This window comes from Rhinolophus ferrumequinum, chromosome 22 (genome assembly GCF_004115265.2).
Source record: "Rhinolophus ferrumequinum isolate MPI-CBG mRhiFer1 chromosome 22, mRhiFer1_v1.p, whole genome shotgun sequence".
NCBI classification, from domain to species: Eukaryota; Metazoa; Chordata; class Mammalia; order Chiroptera; family Rhinolophidae; genus Rhinolophus; species Rhinolophus ferrumequinum.
This window is the reverse complement of record NC_046305.1, coordinates 16,744,427-16,769,656: the sequence shown is the minus strand read 5'-3', so window position 1 is coordinate 16,769,656 and position 25,230 is coordinate 16,744,427. Positions and strand designations below refer to the sequence as shown.

At 35.2% G+C, this 25,230-nt stretch overlaps 1 protein-coding gene across 1 annotated transcript in view; it reads right to left on the bottom strand.

Annotated features, from left to right (window-relative positions):
- Positions 1-25,230, bottom strand: part of HMCN1 (hemicentin 1) — a 398,555-nt gene that overhangs the window by 199,183 nt on the left and 174,142 nt on the right. The window contains exons 11-14 of the mRNA XM_033093361.1: positions 23,943-24,218; positions 4,872-5,013; positions 3,620-3,747; positions 1,147-1,260 (exon numbers count right to left, since the gene is read on the bottom strand). Coding sequence (XP_032949252.1) covers positions 1,147-1,260; positions 3,620-3,747; positions 4,872-5,013; positions 23,943-24,218 — 660 coding nt within the window. The remainder of the gene's footprint in view (positions 1-1,146; positions 1,261-3,619; positions 3,748-4,871; positions 5,014-23,942; positions 24,219-25,230) is intronic.

The window sequence follows — 25,230 nt, the reverse complement described above, 5'->3', positions numbered from 1 at the left end:
TTAAAGACTTTAGTATTTTAAATACGTAAAGTTACTTTATGTTAATTGAAATAAACCTAATCAAGAAGCAAATCCGGAAATAATTTATGAGAGAAAACATGAAGACTAAAAATCATTTAACATGGAACATGGCATTATCTCCTAGTTTCCTTCCTTGTTTTTGATTTCTGTTATTTAAAAGTGTTTGTTTTCTACACAAAGCCTTTCTTTTTTGCCTCATGTTCCCCAAGCATTTGAACCCGAGATGAATTCATAATTTTGTGATTATGACATCAACCCGTTGCTATGGAAAAGTCTGTGATTTCATAAACAGAATCATAACAATAGTGCTTTGTACTAGTTTGCATTTTTCATCTGAAGATTAAAAAGTATTTTGCAAACAGTATCTCAATAATCCTAGCAACCTCCCTGTTAGGGCGTTTGCGGGAAGTTGTCTTTCTCATGGATTGGAAGAACTGAGACAGAAACAGAAGCAGGATGTTTTACACAGATATATGCTGTCAGTATCTGAGCCTGGACCAAGACCCCAAGTGTATTCTCACTAAGGAAAAATGGGACATTACTATTATTTTATTACAGAAACACAGAGGTGTAATCTCTATGTTACAAATGTAGGCAGGTAGCATTTCTATACCTGCTATAAGCACCTACCAAGCATGAGGAAGCTGACCACGAAATAACATGTCTCTTAATTGAATAACATGTGCCGTTCAATTTTAAGCTTCAATGCATGTCTTTAGTTGATCACTATAGAAAGTGTCCTTGAGAATCTAGAAAACTTTCTAATAGTGAGAGTGATTGTCTTTAAGAAAAGTGAACTGAAAAATCAGTGGAGCTATGTTAAACATTAGCTGAGGATTCTTGGACCATTTTCTACAGGAAACAATCCTAAACTAACAAAGAGAATGTTCAGCTGGATTAGCAAAGGCGAACCTTTCCTGCTTTGATTTTCACGGTCCTATAATCCACACCAGATGTCAAATCCTGAAATGCAGAGTGCAGAATTTTAAACTATTGTCTCTAGTGAGATCATAAACACATTTTATGGGGCTGCTAAGTCACACACCAAAACAAACTTTTAACAAATCATTTTTCTAAAGCAAAAACAAAACTAAGTCCAGACATGAACATACTTAAGACATGTACCTTTGAACCATTTCACTTGAGGTGGAGGAACACCAGACGTTTTACATTCCATGACTGTTGTGTCCCCAACGGAAACCAAGAGCTCACTCTGAACGACAATCAACTTTGGGGCTTCTGAAAACAATAAACATGCAAATAGTTAATATCTAGTACAGTGCCACATGTGCCTTGTTTATATTTACTAAATAAGCCAATAAAAAAAATCTATCCTTATTTATGTACTTGTGGCTATTTCAGTTTTCATAAACAGAAAAACTTTTATAATGCACATGCACATAGATGTGTGTGATGAAAAGATCATTTGTTCAGGCCAAAAAAGGATATGAGGCAAAAAATAATTCTGATGAAATAAGAGTCCAAAGAAGTTTAGGAAATTAATTGGATGGTCTTTATGAAAAAAGAGGTACATAAGGAAAGACAAATCTTCGAAAGCTGAATACATCTGATAGAAACAATGCTAGAAGAGCAGAGACAAAGATGATAGTAATAAAAATATCAAAAGAGCTGTGATGATAAGGCTCAATTGGCTACATTAGGACTTGAGGATAATAAAACTGCAGGTAAATTTATTGTAGCACTTTTATGTGACTTTAAGATATTCTACAAAGAGATAGTTGTAGTTTAAGGCTAAAATCTGCATCTATAAAAAGTAGAGTCTCCCAGGTTTGACTCTATTTTTCCCTTTGATGCTAACTATAGACATTCTCTAAGTTTCTTTCCTTAGCTCTGCTCATTTCACCCCCTTGCCGAATATTTAGTTCACGCACATATTTTTCTCTTAACTGGACATTTTAGGACTTCCTAACTTCAAATGAAGTCGTTTTACACAAAGTCAAGAGTTACTTCTCAAAGACCACGTCACTCCTCTATTAGAAAACCTTCACTGACTCCATTTCATAATTCCCTAGTTTGACTTTCAAAAATCATAAACCGGTCCTAGCTTTCTTTTCAACCTTACCCTCCATGTCACTTCCTTACTTATCCCACGGTATGGAGTTACACTGGAAGTCCAAAATACTCCCTACTCTCTCCTATCTTCCCGCTTTTGCTAAAGCTGTTTCCTCTGCCTGAAAAGCCTTTTGCCACAGCCCTTCAAATCCTGCTCATTCTTCCAGACTGAGTTTAAACCCTGTCTCATTTGAGAAATCTTTGCAAATTCCTTAGTCATAATTAATCTTTCGCTCTGCTAATCTTCTACTGCAGTACTTATCTGTCTGTCTTCTGATATTTCTTTATGCAAGCTCTTGAAAAGTAAGAACTTGGTAACATACATTTTAAAAATTTATACTTCATAATCTTTAGCACAACATTTGGGTGATAAACAAGTTAAATAAATAGGTCGAATACTTTGGTTCTTTGAAAATGAACCAAAATTTGCTTCTGCAATGCAGAATCTGTTTCAACCCCTTTTCTTCATTCCCCACTATCTATTGCCTCTCCACCTGGGTGTTCTGTGAAGACTTATAATTGTTATCTCTAAATCTGTTATCTCTAAATCTCTGAGTCCCTTCCCTTCTCAATTTGCTTGCCATGTGCCTTCTTCATTTCTATAAATGAGACCACTTCTTTCCAGGCTTTCAGGTTCAATACGTATGAGACTTTTGCTACTTCCCATCTATATCTATGAACTACAACTCTCAGTTTTTACTGTGGTTCTTTTACACCCCTTCCTCTCCACTGCCAGTTTCACTGCCTTACTACGCATGGCAAATGAGATTGAATGAAAGGGCGGGTTGCTAGCCATTAATTATCCACAGTTACAAACGAACATTGAGTTATGTCATTTGTCATTGTCATTGTCATTTATTGGTTTAAAAAAGATTAAATTAAAGGAAATATTCTATTCTATTCAATATTATATATTATTAGAATGTGTAAGATTATATATTAGAATATATTAGAATATATTAGAATATATTATATTATATTATATTATTATATATTAGGACATGTTGTATTCTATTACATTATGGAATATTACATTGTAGAATAATTGTCATGAAGTGCACTTTCAATAAATGTTTGAGTCTGGAAGGGAAAACTGAATATGAAAATTGAAAATAATGTATAGACAAGATAAGTGACAGAAATGTTATAAACGGTTTTGAATACAAGTGGAAAATATAAAATGGACGTTGAGATAAACCAGAAAATATATTGACCTTATTAATTAGTAAGTGAAATACTATAGAGAATCGATGAACCAAGGAAGGATGGAACTCTGTGGACAATCTGGAACTCTTCCATAGTCTGGAAGCTTCCTTGATTTCCGTTGACTAACGAAGCTATTCACTTCCTGAACTTTTAACTTAAATTAGTTATAATATTTGCTTTTATCAATGTGTGAAATGAATAACAAATTATAAGACTAGGTATAACTCATTCCGAATATTAATTTTCAGAAAAGTACTTTTACACTGCTTAATATGACCCTCATCTCATTTTAATTTCCTCTTAAACTGATTATACTTGCCAATGTATCTGAGGGTAGAAGTCTGCTTATCTGTTCCAGCTGAATTACTTGCCAGGCAACCATAGATCCCTGCATCTTTGGGAACTGCATTTTTGATAAATAAGGTACCTTCTGAAGTCATCCTATACCTATGAACAAAAAGAAAATAAAATTGAAAATACCCTAATAATACTATCAAGGAACTACAGCACCTTCCTCTCACATATCTTCAAATATTTGGTGCTGACTGCAGAAATGATTAACTTTATAATTTCATAAGCAGAAATGTAATAAAAATAATAGCAGTAGCAATAATAGTAATAGTAATAATTAATAATAATAATAATAATAAGTCCCATGTATCCAATACTTGCGAGGTGCCAAAGACTGCCTTAAGAGCTTTACTAACATATAAAATTTTCAAAACAACCCAGTGAGTTAGATATTATTATTATTATTTCTGTACAGATGAGCAAAGAGGTCCTATCACTTGCTCACAGTTAATAAATAGAAGAAATGGAATTTGCACCCAGGCAATTTTACTCTGTGTGAACTGCTATGCTAAATGCTTCCTCAAAATGAAAACCTGAGAACTGCAAGGACTCATGTCACTCAGTGAGTCAGTGAAGAATCTAGGAATACGAGTAGAATCTGGCTCATACCTAAGCCCTCCTCCTCATGCCAAAACCAGAATAATGGAAGCCCAATTGTTGGAAGCTTCATTGTTTATGTTCCACATGTTCTTTATGCTCTCTGAGCGTGAGGGGATTCAATTATTTTTAAAGCATCCAGTAGAATAAAGTACTTCTCAATGAAGTATAGTAAAAGTAAATAGGGGTTACAAAAAATGTCTACACACACTTCAGTTAGAACTGCTGCTCTGTCCTTTGCCTCCCTCTCTCTCCTGTTAAATCCCAGGGCCACATCTTTAATAGATTGGTTAAAACTACACATTACTTGACCTCACAGAAAGATTATTATCCTCACTTCAAATAGTCATGGTAAACCCACTGTTACGGTGTTACGTTTGCAACACAAAGTATTGAAAAGCACTTAGTCCAAGCTATGGAACTCAGGACTTAAGAACCTCAAACTCTATAAATTCATCAAGTATTATTTTATTGACATTTCCTGGCCTACCTAGAAATTTAAAGCTATGGATTTGGGTCATACTTCTCTTAGTCATAGGGATTTGATCAGATTAGTTTTGTCCAGAAATTTCATCAACTTGTCTCACTCAATAAAAACAAAGAACATGATACATATCCACTACCTGTGTGAAGCCATGATAAACATATCATTAATAGTCCAGGCGATTTTTGGTTTGGGATAACCTGTGGCAGAACACATGATGGAGACCTCAGATCCTCCAGTGAAAGACTGATTCTTGGGCATCACAGTGACTTTGGGTGGTTCTGCAAATAAAAAGAAACATATACAGTGAAATGACAATTTACCTTGATGTCAGGAGCTTCCTGTTAGCAAACTTGTAGGCTTCTCACTATCATGTCCTGGTTTATTTTGTTTTTTTGCACTTCCAAGCGTTCGTTTATAAAAAGTAGCAACTGATTTGCAGTACCAATTCAGTAGACTTGCTCCCCGAGGCCAGCAGGAGTGGCAGACCCTGCCTTCTGGCTCCTCACGGCCCAGGTTACACAGAAGTCCCGGTCCCCACAGACCCTCCTCTCCCACTTTCCCTAAAAGCCTGATGTAGTCTGTGGCCAGGACCCCGGAGCCTGCCTCTACAACCACAGGCCCAGGGCAGGAGGGTGGAGGGCCTTACCTCCGGCCATTCATTCAGAGACCCTGAAGCTCAGCCCAGCCCTGTCAGCCCATCTGGAGCCCCAGGCCTGCTCCTCCTCGTGGGTCCTGGAGGCACAAGAATGACGAGGCCCTGCTCCCAGAGCTTGGGGAGGGTCTGGCACACTTTCCTTTGAGGAGATGTCAGGACCCTGGATCCAAGGCTAGTGACAGGAAGGGGCTCAAATGAAGGTCAGGGGAGTTGCAAGAGCGGGACATAGTAATATTTGGCAGCTCTGGGGTAGATGGGTGGTCCCACTGTCCATTCTCTAGCCAGATCCTGCCCTACCCCCTGGCCTTTGCCACTGGCTTGGCCCAGTACCAGGCCCTGTAGTGGCCCTGTTCTACCGGGGAAGAAGGTAGTCCTCATGGCAGGTGTCCACATGCTTGGGGCTGTCAGCCATGGTTGGGACGGCATCCAGCGCTTCTACCTTGAGGGTTTCTCAGGTGAAGAGCTCCGTCTTTGGTTGCAGAAAGGAGGAGAAGGTAGAGTATACGACAAGTATGAAGGACACTTGGGCCTGGATAGCCAGGTAGAAGATGTGTTTCTTGAAAGGTAGCGGATCCCCATTGTCTTTCTACGTGCCCTTGGGGTAGATCCACATTTTGAGCATTTCCCAGTTGGCCGTCATGATCACAGCAGTCCTAGAGCACTGCCAGTTGATAAGGACAATGTCCCCGAAGTACCTGATCAGGCCCACAGGCCCCGTGAAGAACAGCTCTCACTTGGCCATGTTCACACAGCCTCTGGGAAGCACCTCCATGAGGCCCATCACATCCAGGAAGCTCTGGTGGTTATAAATGATACAGGGGTGGTCCACCTCCAGCTTCTAGAGACCCTTTATCTCAAAGTGAAGGAATATGTGCCCTTGCCACCACCCGACCCCAGTAGTGCAGTAGGCAGATGACTGCAGCCGCGGTGGAGACTGCAAAGGAGCTTTTTGGGTGACCCTAGCAGGGATCTGGCCCCATCAGTGCAGGAGAGAAACCACAAGTAATGAAAGCAGGAGAAGTAAATTCTCTTTGAGAGGAAAATGAATTTGCTCCCAATGTCATGTTTCTGTATCTCCAGTGGTTGTCTTGCTACTTATTCCTACCAGCTGACCACTGGCTGCTGTCTGCTAATCTGGAACTTCAACAAAAACCTGTTTTTAGGCAAAGTCCCTAGATAGGATCTTTTTGCCTCTTTAGTGAACCCAGGTTTGGAGTCACAACTTGTCCTGACTACTGCCTGCTTTGTTTGAATTGCCCTTTTTCTTTTTGTTTATTAGATTATAAATTCGTTGAGGTAGAGACCATATCTTTCATATATTCCATATGCCATTATATTCTACAGTATTTAACATCCTTTGCTTGTCATGCAGTGACTTGTAAATAAAACACACTTAAAACTGTTGACGGAATACGTGGCCATTCCTAAAATGTAACTTGGCTCTGAGACTTTTCATACCCACTAGCCTCTCAAGATCCTACTATATTGATCATTCGCCTCATGTCTATGGATTCAGAGGACCTCAACACTACAGAAAATGTCAATTATTCAAAGTTCCAACTGTATTCTAATTTTATGGCAGAAAAAAGACTTGAAAATAAAATATTAAATCAGAAATTTATTGTGAAAAACGAGACAAAAAATCATTTGGGGTAACCGAGAAACTGTTGATATATCTAGTCTAATCAATTACACATTTGCATCTATATTACTATTGAGAATGACCTAATCTTTAAGGAAGGGACCATCAAAACAATACTAAATAATTTTCTTTGTGTAAATATCCTCCACTCACTAACATAAATGAAAATAAATTCATTTCCACAGTGTTTGAAATAGATGTCAAAAATAAACAAATTAATTAAATAACGTGGGGTTTTGCACAATTATTATGTTCTAAGCTCTCTGTTAACTTATAAGGATGCACTGATAAGCCAAATAGACAAGCATAGTGTCAGCTTTCCATTTAATTGGGTTTTTACAATTAAGGAATTTGAGAAATTTAGTTAGTCAGTTATATCTGGAAATATTTATGACATACCTTTACTATAAGTTAGTCTGCAAATTGTTTCACTAAGAAAAACTTAGCCTGTGGAAGCCTTATTCATTTGAAAGAGATACAAGTGGTACCACTAGACCCGGCAGCTACACAATTGAACAAATGTAATTATTGCCTAATTGCTAGCAGCTTACAATTGTCACTCTTTTTTTTTTTCCTGTTCACATTTTGGTTTTCAAATTATGATTGTCTTTGAAGTTAATGTTTGAAGGATTTTTCTGGCACGTGGACTTGGTTTATAGTCTCATTATTCCATGGATTCTTCTTGGTATATATAGGGCTAAGGAAAAGTGTGAGGTCAAGGGCAGACTGGCTACGGCCAGCAAGTTCAAATTGTGATTCCATCTGGAGTCCATCAATTCTAAAATGTTGGAGGACTACACATGCTGTGTGAGCGTTGCAGTCAATCTTCAGAGGATGAGGAAGAAAAGATGAACACTTCTTTTTCTTTGGAATTTATTGAATACCCACACTGACTCAGTCCCACCTTGCTCAAATAAAATGTTTCTCATGTCTAGCTCATTTGACATAGGACTGCTGCAAAGATTTAACAGCTCTCGAGATTTTTGTCTAAACAAGGTGCCTTCCAGTGGAGTCTGCCAGAATTAACCTGGCATCTCTCCCAGTAAGAATCCCACTGGTATGCTCTGTAGTTCAGATATCAAAGTGAAAATAAATATCAGTTAACCAAATCAGGATGCGGAGAGCTAAGAGGTCATTTCGCAAATAAAGCCTGGATGTAGGGTGTTGCTCAGGGTCATGAAATAAGTCTGTGTGTAACATACAGATGGGATGACATCATCCCACAGAAGGTGAGAAATTTACCATTGCCCTGGAAAGAATATTCCTGCTGGTGATAAGAAAATCAGAAAGGACATGAACAAATAAAAGGAAGCAAAATTGGATTTCTACCAAGTAATAGTTGAAGAAAGATGGTCAGAATGATGCAGACTTTACTTGACTGGTTTAAGAAAGGATGGAATGAACCACTATAATTATTTCAATGGTCAATTTTTTTTTAATTCCTAGAAAAAAAGGAATCCCTCTTGTTTTAATAAAGTAGTTTTAATAAAGCAAGAACAAGGAATTAAAGAACCATAGTTCAACTCCATCAAAGTTCAGAGTCCAAGTTTTGGCTTTGGGGAGAAGTAATCCACTCTTAATTGGCTTTCGATCTCTTTTCATCACACAGTCATCACCACCAATGTGCTTATCATTATCATCACCCCTACCATCAAACAATACCATCATCATCACTTATAACAACTTGCTTTTCATTAGCTAAAGCAATGGGAACATGGCACACTATAAGGTATTAAGGTAGTCATTCATTTTTCATACTTTAATCATGACAAAAGCAAAATACGTATGTTTTTATAATCTCACCAAGGATTTTAAAAAGTTAAACACAGATTATGATGCTAAGAATAAAAAATGAACACTAAGACATAGGTGTCTTAATACATAATAATGGTAAGGTTGGCAAAAGGAATTATAACTGCCCATAAAAGCAGCCATTGCTCTGCCTACCAAGGCTAGGGAAGATAAAATCTTGCCTAGCTCTTGGAAATCTCTAACATCACATTCACATGCAGGAGGCACGTTTCCTGGTAGTGGTCGGTGGGGTCTGATTTGTTGCTGTTCTGCCTCTGATAGGAACTTCTCAAAGAAAAGACTTCAGGACTGTCTCTTTAAGGTGAATTAATTATCATCAACAGGTTTGTAAGATAATGGTAATGCTTTGAATTACCTAAGCAACAATTTAAAATATTTTTCACCCCTGGTATATTTACCGTAACTGGACAAATTTATTTGATTTTTCATTCTTGCACACAACAAACATTTATTGAGTACCTACTATGTTTCAGACACTTTATGACCAGAGATCTCAAAGTATAAAAAGCATACTATGCACAATTAAGGACTAAATCTCTCTCTAGTAGTCAGTTCATTGAAATAGGAAGGTGGGCAAAAGCTATTGAGTGCCTATTATGATGTGCTAGGTATCTAACTCTAGCCCTATCATTTATTTTCCACAATAACCCTCTGAAGTGTTACTACTATTTTACAGATAAAGAAACTAAGGCTCAAAATGGTTAAATGACCCATAGTGTCTGGTCTATACCTTAATGGAGACAATACTAGTACCTAACTCAGAGAGTTATTGTGGATTAGCTAAATTAATATACATAAAACACTTAGAACAATTCCTGGCACATAGTAGGCACTAGGTAATTTTTGCTATTATTGATATTCCATTGTATGGTAAAGTATGACAAAAAATGACAAAAGGAGTACATACTATTTAAAATATATATTTACATATGTATTATGTAGACATTCACAAATGTGAATGTGGTCAGAGTTCTCACACTTGCATATTCTATTTAGATTACACATCCTACGAATAAATAATACTTATTATGTCTTATTTGATTCTTCTGAAATTTGAGATGTTTCTAGATACTCAAAATTTATTAGAAATCTTAATATAAATAGATAAATTTAGTTCTTCCACATTTTACTGATGCAAAAAAACAACAACATGCTAATACCATGTCACCTGGCACATGTTATAAAAGAGTTATGATGATGCAATGAGCATATGGTAATGATCAGATCAGTTTCATACTTAGTGAAGTAATTCTGGTCATTAGGGACTGACTTCATCAATCATCTTGAGAAATGTTTCCTTTTTCATTGCAATATTCTCTCTGGTGACATGGACTAATTAGTGACGGATATCCACCCTTTCCTGACACCACAGAAGACACATTAATAGTTCTAATGCTCATACAGACATAACATGAAGGGGAAAAGGATGCTTTGTCTGACCCTTTGATCTCCAGGTGGCAACATGTGATTGTGGAAGAAATGCACTAAATACGGTCAAATTTAACCAGGAAACCTGCATTCATCTTTAGCTCTTAAAATCCTTTTCATGAAAGGACAGCTAATAAAATCAATAGAGAAATTTATTTCTATTGCCAGATGAATAGAAACATAGTATCTTTTAAATCAAACCTTAAACTCATAACAAATAAATAAATACCACCCCACTTAATGTAACTTCTACTCCTTTGGAAATTCAGCACCATTAGGAAATTTAACAGCCCTTGTGTCACCTTAAAAGTGATGAACTGCTTTAGACTACTTCAGAAAATTTTGCAGAACTCACTCACATAACATAATTTTTAAATTAGGGTGAACTAATTTAAGTAATACTTTAAAAATGACTTCTCCATACAATATTCATGAGATAATCAGATTTTGTTATAAAATATGGTTTTAAACGTAGGCAGTTATATGTTGGCATGTGCTACAAGTGGAGAAGAAAGTAGTTACATAATGAAATCTAAAGTTGTTTATGTGATTCAAATAAGCCATTGAAGTTGACATACCATATTTCCCCAAAAATAAGACCTGGCCGGACCATCAGCTCTAATGCATCTTTTGGAGTAAAAATATATAAGACCCAGTCTTATATATTATATTATATATTATATTGTATTGTATTGTATTATATTATATTATATTATATTATATTATATTATATTATATTATATTATATTATATTATATTATATGTTATAGCAAAATAAGACCAGGTATTATATTATATTATATTATGTTATGTTATATTATACCTGGTCTTATATTAAGACTGGGTCTTATATTAATTGTTGCTTCAAAAGATGCATTAGAGCTGATGGTTCGGCTAGGTCTTATTTTCTGGGAAACACGATAGAAACATGAAAGATGAGGTTAGTGACCCAAACTTCCTTATAGTTTGCTATTGTTACTTTGAGGGTATGTTTGAGGTACATTCAGCAATTAAGGAATGCATACCTATTGAGTGAAATTTTGGGGTTTTTTTCTCCCTCTGTTGAAGGTATTATGATTAATAAAAAAGGGCGGGATGGTCAGTAAGTATCTCACAGTGCATATGTAGCGGAAAAAGGAACCAAACAGATGAAATTGATCATGATTAAGAGCAAAATTGTGTGGCAAAAAAAAAAAATTAAAATTAAAAAAATTCTATAGGCCACCAGAACCAAGAGACCAACAATATTCAGGAAAGAGGTGGTTTATGAGAGGGGTTTTACATTATAGGTAGGATTTGGATTGGGATTTTAAAGTCAAAACAGCTCTAAAAGCTAAGGCTTAGAACTAGAATCAGAGTAACGTCATTTGGAGGCAGTCAGGATGCCTCTGTGACTCAGGAACGGGAAGTGGAGTTAGGGCAAATCATGGAGGGACAGAAAGTGACAAAGCGGGGCGAGAGTCCAAGGGTTAGGAAACAGGAATCCACTGTATACGTATAATGGACATATAGTCTGGCAGAGAAAACATTCATTGGCCAACAACAACTGAGTTTGGAGACTGAACGTGGATAAGGGTAGTACTTATCCATCCTTTTGAGAAATTCAATACTAAGAAAATTCAAAAGTCATACACAGACACCAAAAATTATCTGTCTGATGCTACTCCGATACATACAATTTAGCGCATCAGTAATATTTTATGGCACTGAAGAATTAATCTGATAGTTTCTCTACTTTTAATTCATAATTAGAGATGAAGCCTTAATAGCAATTTCAAATATTCAGTTACCCATCTGAAGGAAACACGAATAAAAGAAAAGACAGATGAATGTCTGGTGGTTCTTTTAAGGTAAACAATATTCATATATTGAAAGGAAACATTTTTATTTTTTTCTTCTCCATATGTTGTTTTATGAGGATAAATATTGAAGATTCAATGTTAAAAGAATTATGAAGGAGTCAGTTTGTGATGAACTGAAGAATATAAATTTTATTCTGGGGTAATTAGGAAATGACAAAAAGGTTTTGAATGGATAGACATTTAAAGCAATATATTTAGGGAAAATTTACCTACATGTACTATGGATTAGAATGGGAGAATAAAACGGGAAGAGAAAAAAAAGGCTATACAAAGAGGATTTTAATAGTGTATGCATGTGGCATTGATAGGAAGGAGGTGGAACACCAGTAGAAATAAGAAGGAACAAAGTGGTGTGAGAGACTGAAGAACTGAACAAACCATGCATAAAAGAAGGGGGAGGCTTCTAGGCCTAAAAACATCATTGCATCTGGGATAATCCCACCTGAATTCTAAATTTCACATTAGCTCATTCACACTGATTCCTATCAGTACTGCCAAGCATCCACTGATTTAAGCACCAGCCCACGAAAAACGTGTCCCCCAAAATAAATAAATAAAATAAATAAATATGTCAAGGATTAAGGCATGATTCCTGAAAATACCATGTTTACCTGAAAATAAGACCTAGCTGGACCGTCAGATCTAATGCATCTTTTGGAGCAAAAATTAATGTAAGACCCGGTCTTACTTTAATATAAAACCAAGTCTATAATATAATATAATATAATATAATATAATATAATATAATATAATATACTGTAATGTAATGTAATAAAATATAATATAATATAATTTAATATAATATAATATAATACCGGGTCTTATATTAATTTTTATTCCAAAAGACGCATTAGAGCTGATGGTCCGGCTAAGTCTTATTTTTGGGCAAACATGGTGGATCCCAAGTGTCCTGATGCCTGGTCTAGAGCCCTTTCATTATCCCAAAAAGAAATTAAACAAACAGAATCAGCCATGAAAGCGTTTTTATCTCAATAATTTTCAATATTCAAAAGAAGTAGGATTATAAAGTTTTAAAAGATTTTAAAACTTCCCACAAAAGGATGTGTGCCCAAAAGAAACCTACTGGAACATCTGACTATAAATTGTTGCCTAAAAAGGCATTAAATTACATTTTGGAAAATAGTATTTCAAGGCTGTTACTAGGTCTCCATGATGGAATATTCCCAAGCGTCTAAATATTCCTACCGATAATTTTATGTAACGAGGGATAAAAACTCTGATGAGAAGAAATCTACTACATTAATTACTTTCTAGTATTAAAATTATTTTCTTATTTTAATTCTCACAATGTTTTCTAAGTAAATATCCTCATTTTGGAGATACTTACGTAAACCCTACATTTGGCTCAACCACCTTGATTTATATTTCTGAAAAAATAATAGAACTGGTTTACAACTGTTCCCAAATATGTTTTTCATTGTGAGTAATTAATATATTCCCCTAAATTGTTGGATGATCTAACACCAAGCAATGCTCCCTGAGAAGTGGGAAAATAATTAGTATTTAATTATAGACCCTAATTTCTATTGAATCACACAGCTTGCAAAATATATATTATAGGCTCTCTGGTTCTTCTAAATGTATTTTCTGTAGAAAAAGCTAACTTCAAAAAGTTACATGAGTATCACTGAGCCTGCTGAGAGTTGTAATTCGTAGCTATGTTCCATCCTAAAAGATGCATACCTACTGATTTAGCCCAATTTGTTTTTAAAACATAGTCACACTGTTCACAAATGCATGATTTTCATTTTTCTGATTAGGGAGGTAACTCCAGCTAGTTCTGGGCCTAACTTTTAAGCATGAAGCTTGCGCGATGAGAGTAACAAAATTTCACTAAGAATGATTTACAGCAAATGGAAGTGCTTGCTCACTTAAATTTTCCTTAATTTTCCTAAATAGAAGTGGCAATGGAGTATATTTTAACATTTTTTACGTTTTCCCATTCCTACCAGAGAGTTTGCACAAGGGCCAAGGGATCCCTTCCAAAGAGCAAAGGACAAAAACTAAAAACCAACCAATGCTTTCAACAAAAACAGAGATCAATTACCTGGGAAAAGAGGCAAGGGTCACTGAGATCCCAAAGATAAGGAATCCAATACAACACTTCAAAATGATCTCATCAATGCAGATATGAAGACCTAGTACCACCTTTCCAAAATGGTAGAATAATTCCTAAATGGCAATAATTCAAATGAATTATGGTAGTGGTTAATCTACACAGTATTTGCAAGAAGTTTCCTAAAGCTTCTGCTCTTGCTCTTGCTGCTTTTCTTCTTTTACCAAAGACTAGAGCTGTGCTGTTCAATACTGTAGCTGCTGCCTACATGTCTATTTCAATTCAATTTTAAATAATCTAAAACTAAATCAAATTTCAAAACAAGCTCCTTAGGTACACTAGCCGTATTTCAGTGCTGAATTGCCGCATATAACTAGTAGCTACCACGTAGCACAGCACAGATACAACATTTCCATCATTGTAGGGAGTTCTATTGGGCACTGCTGGACTAGAGAGAAAGTCTATTAAAAAATCTATTGAGAGAATGCATTGACTTACCAGTAGGTGGTGCATTGGCAATAAAGCACACAGGTAAGAACTACACATTGACAGTTACATGTTGGATTTGCAAAAAATCCACACCCAAGCACCAATGTGGTTGTGAAATGCAGTTAATCAGAGAAGGGCAATAATTTCAGAGATATATATTGATAAATTTAGGTTAGATTCTATTTTAATGACGAAACCTTACTGGCAAATAATGCATCGAGATTTCTTAAAAATTTACAATTTTTATTATCTCAGTATAAGACATAAGGGTATGTATATGTAGCAGAGGTTTGCTGCCTTGATATCCATTTTAAGTAATTCTTAGTATAAAATTATTTCTACATTAATATTGCTTCCATTTAATGCTATATTTTTTCTTAACAACAAAAATCATGAATTCAGGATTTTTTTTGAGGGTGATTAATAAAAACAGATTAAGACAATAAATATGGTTGATAAGAAGGATAAAATTTTTAAAGTTTTATTCTTTCTTACTTAGAAAATCTCCAACTAAATGATGATTAGCATTGACTGTTGCGTTGCTTTTTTTTTTTTTTTTTTTTTAACTGGGTCTCTTTACAACAATTTTCTAAAACCACAGAATTTCCAAATAAGACAGGAAGGCCAAAGTTGAGACTTACATTCTCATTTGATGTGGGGAAAAAGTGGCAAATCATAGCTAGCATTATTATTTCATGGCATATTAGAAGGATATTATTACAGCTTTACATATATGTAAAATGGAATATTACTCAGAACTAAAAAGAAACAAGCCATCAAGCTATGAAAAGACATGGAGGAATTTTAAATGCACATTACTAAGTGAAAGAAGCTAATCTGAAAAGGCTACTTACTAAATAATGCCAATTGTATGATATTTTGGAAAAGGCAAAAATTATGGAGACAGTAAAAAGACAAGTGGTTTCCAGGGGTTGGGACGGTGGGAAAGATGAATAGACAGAGCACAGAGGATTTTTAGGGCAGTGAAAATACTTTGTACGATATTATGATGATGGGCACATGTCATTACACATTTGTCCAAACCCATAGAATGTGCAGCACCAAGAATGAACCCTAATGTAAAACCATGGACTTTGGGTGATTATGATGTATCAATGCAGTTCATCAATTATAACAAATGTACCACCTGGTGGGATGTTGATAACAGAAGAGGATGTGCATGTACGGGAGCAGGGGACTATGGGAAATCTCTGTACCTTAACTGCTCTAAAAAAACAAAATAGTCTTAAAAAAAATGGCTATGGTACTCAAAAAAGTAATTTTACAAATATGCAACAGTCATAGAATCAAAACCATAAGAAAGTATATCTTCACAGCACTCCATGAAGGAAAGATTTAATAACCTGACAGTTAATTTAAGTTGTTAGACACATTCATGTGCTACCTTAGTTATCTTCTCAGGGAAGCAACCCACAATTCAACTGAAACAACACTTGTCTTGGGAGTCCAATCTGAGATTCACAACCTGCCACCTTTCCAGCTGTCAGTCCCTGACTCCCACACTTCCCTTCTCCAACTTCGTCATGGCCACAACCACTGGGAACCTTCTTTTTTTAACAATCAATCAGACCAAGCCTTAACCTTCACTTCTTTCTTTACCCAGCCTACATAGATCATCACCGAAACCACTTTTTTTTTAGTTACCCTGTCTTTTTGCTGAACCATCCTCACAAAACCACAAACCTAAATGATTCTTCTACTTGTGTATGAAAAAGCTACTGAGACGGCAGAAAAAAGACAATCACACCGTCATGGAGACAAGGTCTCCATATTAGCTGGACTCTCCACTCCCAGCAAGGCCACATCTGTGTCCTCATTCTTCCATGGCTTTTCACATGTAGTTTTCTCCATCTAGAAAGGCTGTTTCCTGACTTCTACCAGGCAAATGCCAACTTATATTCCAGTGGATACCTCAGGCATCATCTTCTCTATGAAACCTTTGTCAATCTCTATTCATCACTGAGACAGTAATACAGGCTCCTGTAGTACCATGGTGTATGTAGTTTTTATAGTGTGTTGCAAATATTTATTCATTTCACTTAGTTACTTCCGTTCTTATATTATGGGCTTATGGTGGGGAAGGATGCTGTTTTCCTCTCATTTATACCCTCAGCAAGGAACATAATTCCTCAGTAAGGAACTGACACTTAAATTTTTGGTGATCACATGGATGAAGGAATAAATGTATAAACAAATTAACAAAAAGACACCAATTCTGACTTTTTCTAGCAATTTTTTTTTTAATTGGGGAACAATGTGTTTTTCCAGGACCCATCAGCTCCAAGTCAAGTATTTGTTTTCAATCTAGTTGTGGAGGGCACAGCTCACTGGCCCATATGGGAATCAAACCGGTTATTGAGAGTGCAAAACTGATAGATAATCATTATGATGATGGAATCTACATTTATGCTATTTCCCATGGCACTATCTAAATAATACTACTTTTATCCCTAATAATGAAACAAATACTGAATCACATGAAGTGCCTTGACCAAAAACACATTGCTGGACCTTTCTAGATGGTGGGGAAGGATGCTGTTTTCCTTTCATTTATACCCTCAGCAAGGAGCATAAGAAGCATAATGCCTGACACTTCAAGTTTTTGGTGGTAACATGGATGAAAAAAATAAATAAAGGGTTTTTGAGTATGGATAGGAAAATGACATTGATGAATTGACATTGATGTAGGTTGAAGTGTTTGCTGATTCGTCATCTGCTGTATCTCTTCCGGGCAGCCCCTGCATTTTGAAAACATGATTACCTTTCCTACACTATCAGATTTGAGCATTTAAGCTTTCCAATTATCTGGACATCTTTCTTTCAACCTCATTTAAATCAATCAGACTTAATATACATTTTTCTCACAGTCCATTTTTGCCAGAAATTAAAATGCCCTTGGTGTATAGCTTTTTATATAACAACTCCTTATTTACTTGAAGTATTTATATGTATATATCATATCCCTTCCTTTTTACTTCTACAATGTAAATAACTCTAATTCCTTGTAACTTCTATTTAGACACTTTAACAATATTTCTCGCTCCTAAGCATTAGAGAAATATGATTCTTTCCATCTATAATTAAAGTGCTCTCTCATCTACGAGCACATAGATGTCTTGGAGGAAAGACAAAAGAAAAGAAAATGTACTGACATTCATTTATACATTGTCTTGATAGGAAGTGGACTGTATTATAAAAGAAGTTTGTCCCTAACCACGGAGTCGGTAGAAGACATTCATCAGATAAAGATAGTATATATTAAACTTTTCTCTTCATACAGTTTACAGTCACCATAGAACAAATTAGGAATGCAACTATCTCTATAGTCCAACTGCATATTCTTTGGATATAATTGTGGTGAATACTTGATGCAAAACCTCACTAGAATATTTTCCTTCAAATCTAAAGGGCTCCAACTCACTCATTAGATCTTTAGTACAGAAAGCAACAAAAGCCAGTATTTTAACAGAACATCTTATTCATTTGTACTGATTCATACTGGGACAACCCAGGCTGTAAATAAAATGAACTTTTGACAACAAGTAGTGATTTGGGGATTTTCATTTTAAGCATGTAATTTCATTCCATCCCAATGAAATCCACCACGACAGCACTAGTATTCAAAGCAGATATCCATGTTTCTCAGGTCAACCTTCAAAAATAAGAAAGATTAACTATCAAGACTTCAACGTACTAAAATGTCTGGAAAAGAAAATGAGCTAAAAAAAAACAATTTCATTAGTCCATGGATTTGGACTTCTACAAATCAAAATTTATTCTTATGAAAATTGTGCAAAGGGAAAATTGACGGAGGTACTTCAGGGATTTTCATGGCTCTCTTATGGGCTGTTCAGTATAAGAATACATAATTTAATTATCAATTGAAATTCTTCATTTATTCTTTTGATCAACCTCACTTTGGTTTGGAAAGGATTTAAAACAGCTTACTCTATAATATAGTTCTATAAAATTCCATACCCCTGAGCTTTCACACATGAATTTGTGTGCTGTCAAAAGTCCTAACCTGACACCTTAAGCCTAATTGCTTTATTGACTTTAATTTACAATGAACTCCATGTGGTGGACACTTAAGTACCAAAGGGACTTAAAAATATACAGAATAACTCTTAAAATTTTATAGCTATAAGATAAACTTCCAAAGTGGGTGGAACAAGCACAAGTAATCCTGTCTGAAGGCCAAGTGAGGTCATCATCTCAACTCTAAGAGTCTTCAGGTAAATTCCATGTATTTGCCATTTTAAAATGAGTTTCATACTCGGAAAGAAATTTCTAGTGACAAGCAATTGCAGGAAAAGAAATTTCATATCAGCAGCTTCTCTCAAAAGTAAACTTTGTAAGTTTTACCTGCATAGTGTGTGACTCATGCTACCATAACCATTGGGAGTGGTGGCCATGTTTGAGCAATGATGGAAGGGCCAAATACTGTCTATTTTTTTCTACATATGAAAACAGCAACTTAGATAGCTCATCAGCACTCAGAAATAAATTGATATCCTGCAAAAACAAGTTAAGAGCAGCCCATCTTCAAAGGTGAAACAGTTTAATAGCCATAGTTTATAGTGTGAGGGAACAAACTTAGTCATGGGAGTTTGTTTTTTTTAATGAGTGAATTGCAATTTGAACATGAAAAAGAAAACTGAAATGAAAGCATGTAATATGTGAAAGTTAACGTTAATATGAGATGCCACTAGGGATACACTATGTATGATGTTATTTTATGTTGATATCAAGCAGTAGTTTCTCTTAATGCTAACATAATATATTTAAATAAGTTTTAAATTATTTTAAAAAGTAATAATTTTCTAGCATGAGGATACCATTTCTCAGTTATCTGTACCTGGAAAGAACTTCTGCTTAGCATGCAGTGATGGAATTGCATTCCATCCCTTTATACCTAACTGAACTGGGGTTGCCAACAAATAAATCTCAGGAAGATTATTAGCTTGCCAAGACAAACTTTTCAGCGCTAAACTTTTTAATTTAGGGGTACATACCACTAGATCCTTACGTCATACTCTATACTTCTATTTATGTAACTCAGAATAGACGTTTGATCTAAAAATGATTTTTATTTTCAGTCTTACTATTTTTCTTTTTGAGAGACATGACGTTTTAATTTGTTTTATTAGTTAGTTATTCCTTATTTTGCAGTGTCTCTACTTTCTTAATTGTATTTTTATTACTTTCAATATAAAAGTGCTAAAGCAAATGTATAGAGTATTTAGCGAACAAAGAAATAAAAACATATTACCTATACATAATTCAATCCTCAAATAAATTAATTTTCAGAAATTTTTAAGTACTGTTTAGGAAAAGTTTAAAAATATCCATTCCTATGCAGTACTTTTTTCGATAGCAGAAAAGCATAAGTAAAGAAGTCACAGTTCCATTGCTCCCAATCATATTCAAATTTTTGTATACATTAATCCAATTTTTTTCTCCGAATGTAGCTGTGGTGACTTCTATTTGTTTGCCTAGCTGGACTTTGAGTCTTGTGGTAAACCCTGCTTGAGGGAATCCCTTTCCTGAGGAATTTCCTATATATAATTACACCATTATTTCCATAGTGAGAAATCTCATAAAGAAATAAGCATATCAACCCATTCACATTCTCGTATGCTCATTAGTGACTGATTGAAACAGCCATAGTTTCTGAGATCAGTATTTTTTCTCAAGATTTCTCCGATAACTAAACCTAATAGTCACCAGTTCTTTACACCACATTCTCCCCAATTTTTATATCTTTTCTTTTTTAATTAAACTTATTGGGGTGACATTGGTTAGTAAAATTATATAGGCTACAAGTGTATAATTTTATAATACACCATCTATATATTGTATTATATGTTCACGACCCAGAGTCAGTTCTCCTTCCATCGCCATATATTTGACCTCCTTTTCTTTCCTTCTTTCTTTTTCTTTCTTTCTTTCTTTCTTTCTTTCTTTCTTTCTTTCTTTCTTTCTTTCTTTCTTTCTTTCTTTCTTTCTTTCTCTCTCTCTCTCTCTCTCTCTCTCTCTCTCTCTCAATCTCTCTCCCTCCCTCCCTCCCTCCCTCCTTCCCTCCCTCCCTCCTTCCCTCCCTGCCTTAATATCTCTCTCTCTCTCTCTCTCTCTCTCTCTCTCTCTCTCTCTCTCTCTCTCTCTCTCTCTTTCAAGGCAGTTAACTGGTATTTCCAATAAATCATTCAAAGAAGATTATGTGTTTGATATTTTACCTATATCCTTGAAAATTTGGGAATATTCTTTTGATGGCTTTTCATAGGAAAGATAATTTAACTGGATCTTAAATTCTTGGATCCCGATATTTTCCTTCAAACCTACATGTGTCTTTTTCATTACTGTGCCAGTTAAGGTTTTCAATTGCAAACAATAGAAACCAGCGCTGGCTAACTTAAGCAGAAAAGGAATTCATTGGAAGCATGGTTTTTGATCTACAGAATCAAAAGGAGACTACAAATCAGTTAGAAACCAAAGGAGGCTGGGCAGCTGAAAACATTGCCAATGTTAGGCTAAAAAAATAGTGTATTAGAATGATGGAAAAGGGTTGCTGGGACACTTGTTTCTATTGCTACTGTACTCAAAATTCCAAGATACTGCCAAAACTGAAATCTTTTTAGTATCCATGGTCTCAGCAAGAATCAAAATCCCACTGGGAACATTTGATTGGCTGACTACATCATGTGACCTACAAAGGGGTGGGGAAAGGGAATTCTCTGATCTCACTTGTTTTCTTCTTCCCAGTAAGATAATACAAAATTCCTCCCTAAATTAGGGGCAATATTCAGCCTCTAAGACCAAAATATGACAAATCCGCACTGCAATTATCTTCTAGCCTTAATGTATCTGAGCAGTCTGACACTAGTCTGATTTTATCCTACTTTTTATAACATATTGGTTTAATTATGCTTACAGAGTTTTTGTCTTCATACCAGGAACTTGAAATTTCAGACAGGATATGTCTATACGAATTTCTCCCTTCATTGACCTTGATGATTTGCTCACCAAGGACATTTTTTAATTTTCCTCCTGAGGACAATTATTTCCAATTACATCTTTCACTATTTCTTTACTTTCCGTTGTCTTTGATATAGATCTATAAATGCTATATGCCTGTAAATCTTAAGAGTGAAGTTCCATCTCTGCATTATAACGTTGATACAGCGGTTTATTTCATCAGATACCCATAGCATTTCAATAGTGCATTCAACCATAAAATAATACATTCAGATGGCTACAATTAGCTACAGTCTCTGACATTTTATTAAATAGAGTCATCAACCCTAGAATACATTTCTGTTAGATTTTCAAATTATCCTTTTCTTTTTTTTAACCAAATTGATCTCTTAAACTCAAGGCAACTACATAGGCCATAAAATAATGCCTCCAAACAGTTTTACAACTCTAGAGACTATACAGACTAGACAGTAATCATGTCATGTTATTTGTTTTTATGTTTATGTTTTTTATATTAGTGTTATATAATGTTACCTCAAGACTTATTTAAATTGTTGGATAATAATGACTCTATTTTACCAAAAAGAAGAGTCAATGGCTTCCTTTAAAGATATACACTTCTAGATCATAAGGTTCATTCTGTAGGTTCAAATGCTGTTTTCAGAAAATACTGTCCATGAAACCTCCTGAGAGGTCTGTTGTAAATGCAGATTCCCAGGCCTATGGAATTAGAATCTCTGGACATAGAGTTAGAAATCTGCTTTTCAAAAAGTAAGTTCCTTGGATAACTCTTTATCCATGAAAGTTTGAGAATAACTGCTCTAATTCACTAAGCAGAGTACTAACGGTCTAAAATGTTAACCTGGATAAATAAGGAAGCTTCTGATTTTATTTTACAATCCTATAGTAAGGGACTTAGAAAGGGTAAAGAACCAAGGTCAAATTTCCAAAGCCCATTAGCATTTATTCTATCTGAAACTATAGTTTGGTAAAAATAGTTTCAAAATTCTAGTAACTCAAATTACTACTTGGATTGACTCAAATTATCTAGGCAGTGTACCATGTGGAAATGTAGCGAACCATTTACAAAAGCAATGTTTCCCTCGAGGTTTCACCAGATCAACTAACAAAAGACACACATTCAGATTGCAGAACATATCTCAACTACCAGAGAGAAAACTAGAATCAGATGTCAGCCATTTTATTAATTCTCAAGGTAGTTTCATTTTCCTGTCATTAATAACATTCTAAGAACCAGCCTTGAAATGAATGGTCAGTCTCTTAGATAACCTTGTTAAAACATCATCTGAGAGTGTCACTTCAGGCATGATATAAAGTTGTTTCTAATACCATAACCAAATACCCAGACCCAATTCTGATGTAATCAGTTTCCCACATCAAGGATTTGAAATGAAATATTCTGCTGAGACAGCAACCGAAACTTTCAGCTTAAAAGTGAAAAACTGCCAACACTAATTTGCTCGTTACATTAAGATTCCCAGCTGGTCTATAGACATTTAGAAGCCAAATATGATTCTACTGAAAGAGATACATTGGAAGAGTTTCTGATCTTAATTTGATGTTCCTGAATAATATACATATTCGGTAGCCATTAAACCATTGTTAATACACTTGTTTTCAGCTATATGAACATTTAGTGTATGCAGACATAATTCAAGTTTGGCTTAACATTAGTTTGTTTTCAATAAGCACTGTGTGTGTGTGTATGTGTGTGTGTGTGTGTGTGTGTGTGTGTGTAAGATAAATAAGGTAAAAAGAACTCTGCTAAAGTTTCAATAAAATTTCACCAAGATGAGAAACATCTTAAACCGCAATTAAAACAATGCAAGTAAATTAGTTAGATATGACAATAATATAATACTCAAATTGGGAAAGAATTTTTGAACAAATTTTTAAAACAATTAGATTTTCTAAGAAAGCCACATGATAGATTGCAGAATTTAAAACTATTAAATCATGCAATTTCTATTTATATTCTCTTAAAATAAAAGTCTTCAACTACTAGGATTAGTTGTGTTAGCTTTAAAGTCACGTATTTATTAATGATGTTTTTGTTTCCAGTTTTGCCAGCTTTAGACTACTCAAGGTCCACAAGCATTCTGTCATTCAACCTTTAATTATGTGGGTAGATAACTGTCGCTCTCAGATAGCCAACTTAAGAGAACAGAGATTAAGGAGGGAAGGAGAAAGACACTGTCACGCAGAAGTCACTGTAAGCACAGTACCTTGCACCGTGAGGAAAACTGAAGCAGCTGATGATCCACCTTCATTGGAAACCAGACAACGATACTCTCCAGCATCAGTGAATTTCACAGTCCTTAGCTCCAAGGAGAGGTTAGCCAAGATCTGCATTCTTGCTGGGTCAGCCAGTCTGACATCTCTGTCATTCCTCTGCCAGGTTAAATTGTAATCCACTGCACTGATGACGAGACATGTCAAAACCGCTCTTTCTCCAGGAGTGACTGTAACATTATTAGGCCGTTGGATGATTGGCGGGGGCTCTGTGTGAAACGAAAAGATTCAAATCAAGAGACCCAAAAACAACATTTGCTCACGTATAGATGTGGTTTAAAATTTAATGAGTATTGAATAGCTAGTAGAAAAGATGCAGTATAAAAGAACTAACTCATCAATACACGTCTATACCCTAAATAAGTTATCATCTGCTTGAAAGATGCTTTAAAAGGAGTGTATATTTTCATACCAAAGTATATTCATGTCTAAATCTATAAATTAGAGATGGGAGAATCAAAGAAGCATGGCAAAGGATATGACTAGACTGATTTAGGATTGTAGAATAAATCACATCTCAATCTGAATTTTGAAGAAAGTAGAATTTATGATTTTTTTTTTAAATTTAAAAATATTTAGTGTTTTTTGAAAAATAGCACAGAAAGTATGGTAGATATGACAAAGATTTGACATATCAGCTTTAATGGGGAGGAAGGGGTCACAATCTCATTAAGACACACAATATACAACAGTAGAGTAAGAAGAATGTTCCCCCAGAAGGGATAGGGGACATTTTGATTTAAGGTCAAGTTAACAGTAGGGATGGACCTTTCATAAAATTGTACACATAGAGCCATGTACACAAAAGGCATTGACTAACGCATGCTCCTTTCAGATGTGGTCAAAAGCCACTTGCTAATTAAATATGGAACCAAGATTTCCAGAGAGGACCACTTACTGCTCTAGTTAAGTTAGAGAATAAATCTAAATACCCCTCTAAAGTTCACTCTGCCCAAAAGCTTTAAAATGATCTGCTGTAGCAAGCCATTATTGAGTAATACAGCAATAAAAGCTGTGGTAAGCTAGGCCAGCAGGAAACCCGTATGTCTGTTTTAGTTTAACTATGAAATAATATCACATATTCAAATTATCCTTCTTTATTTAAAATGCAGTATAAATGCAGATGAATATCATAAGCCTCGACTAAAACCTGGAAGCAATATGCCAAAACCATAGCGGTTATCTCTGAGTGAAAGAAATACGTATATATTCCAGATTTTC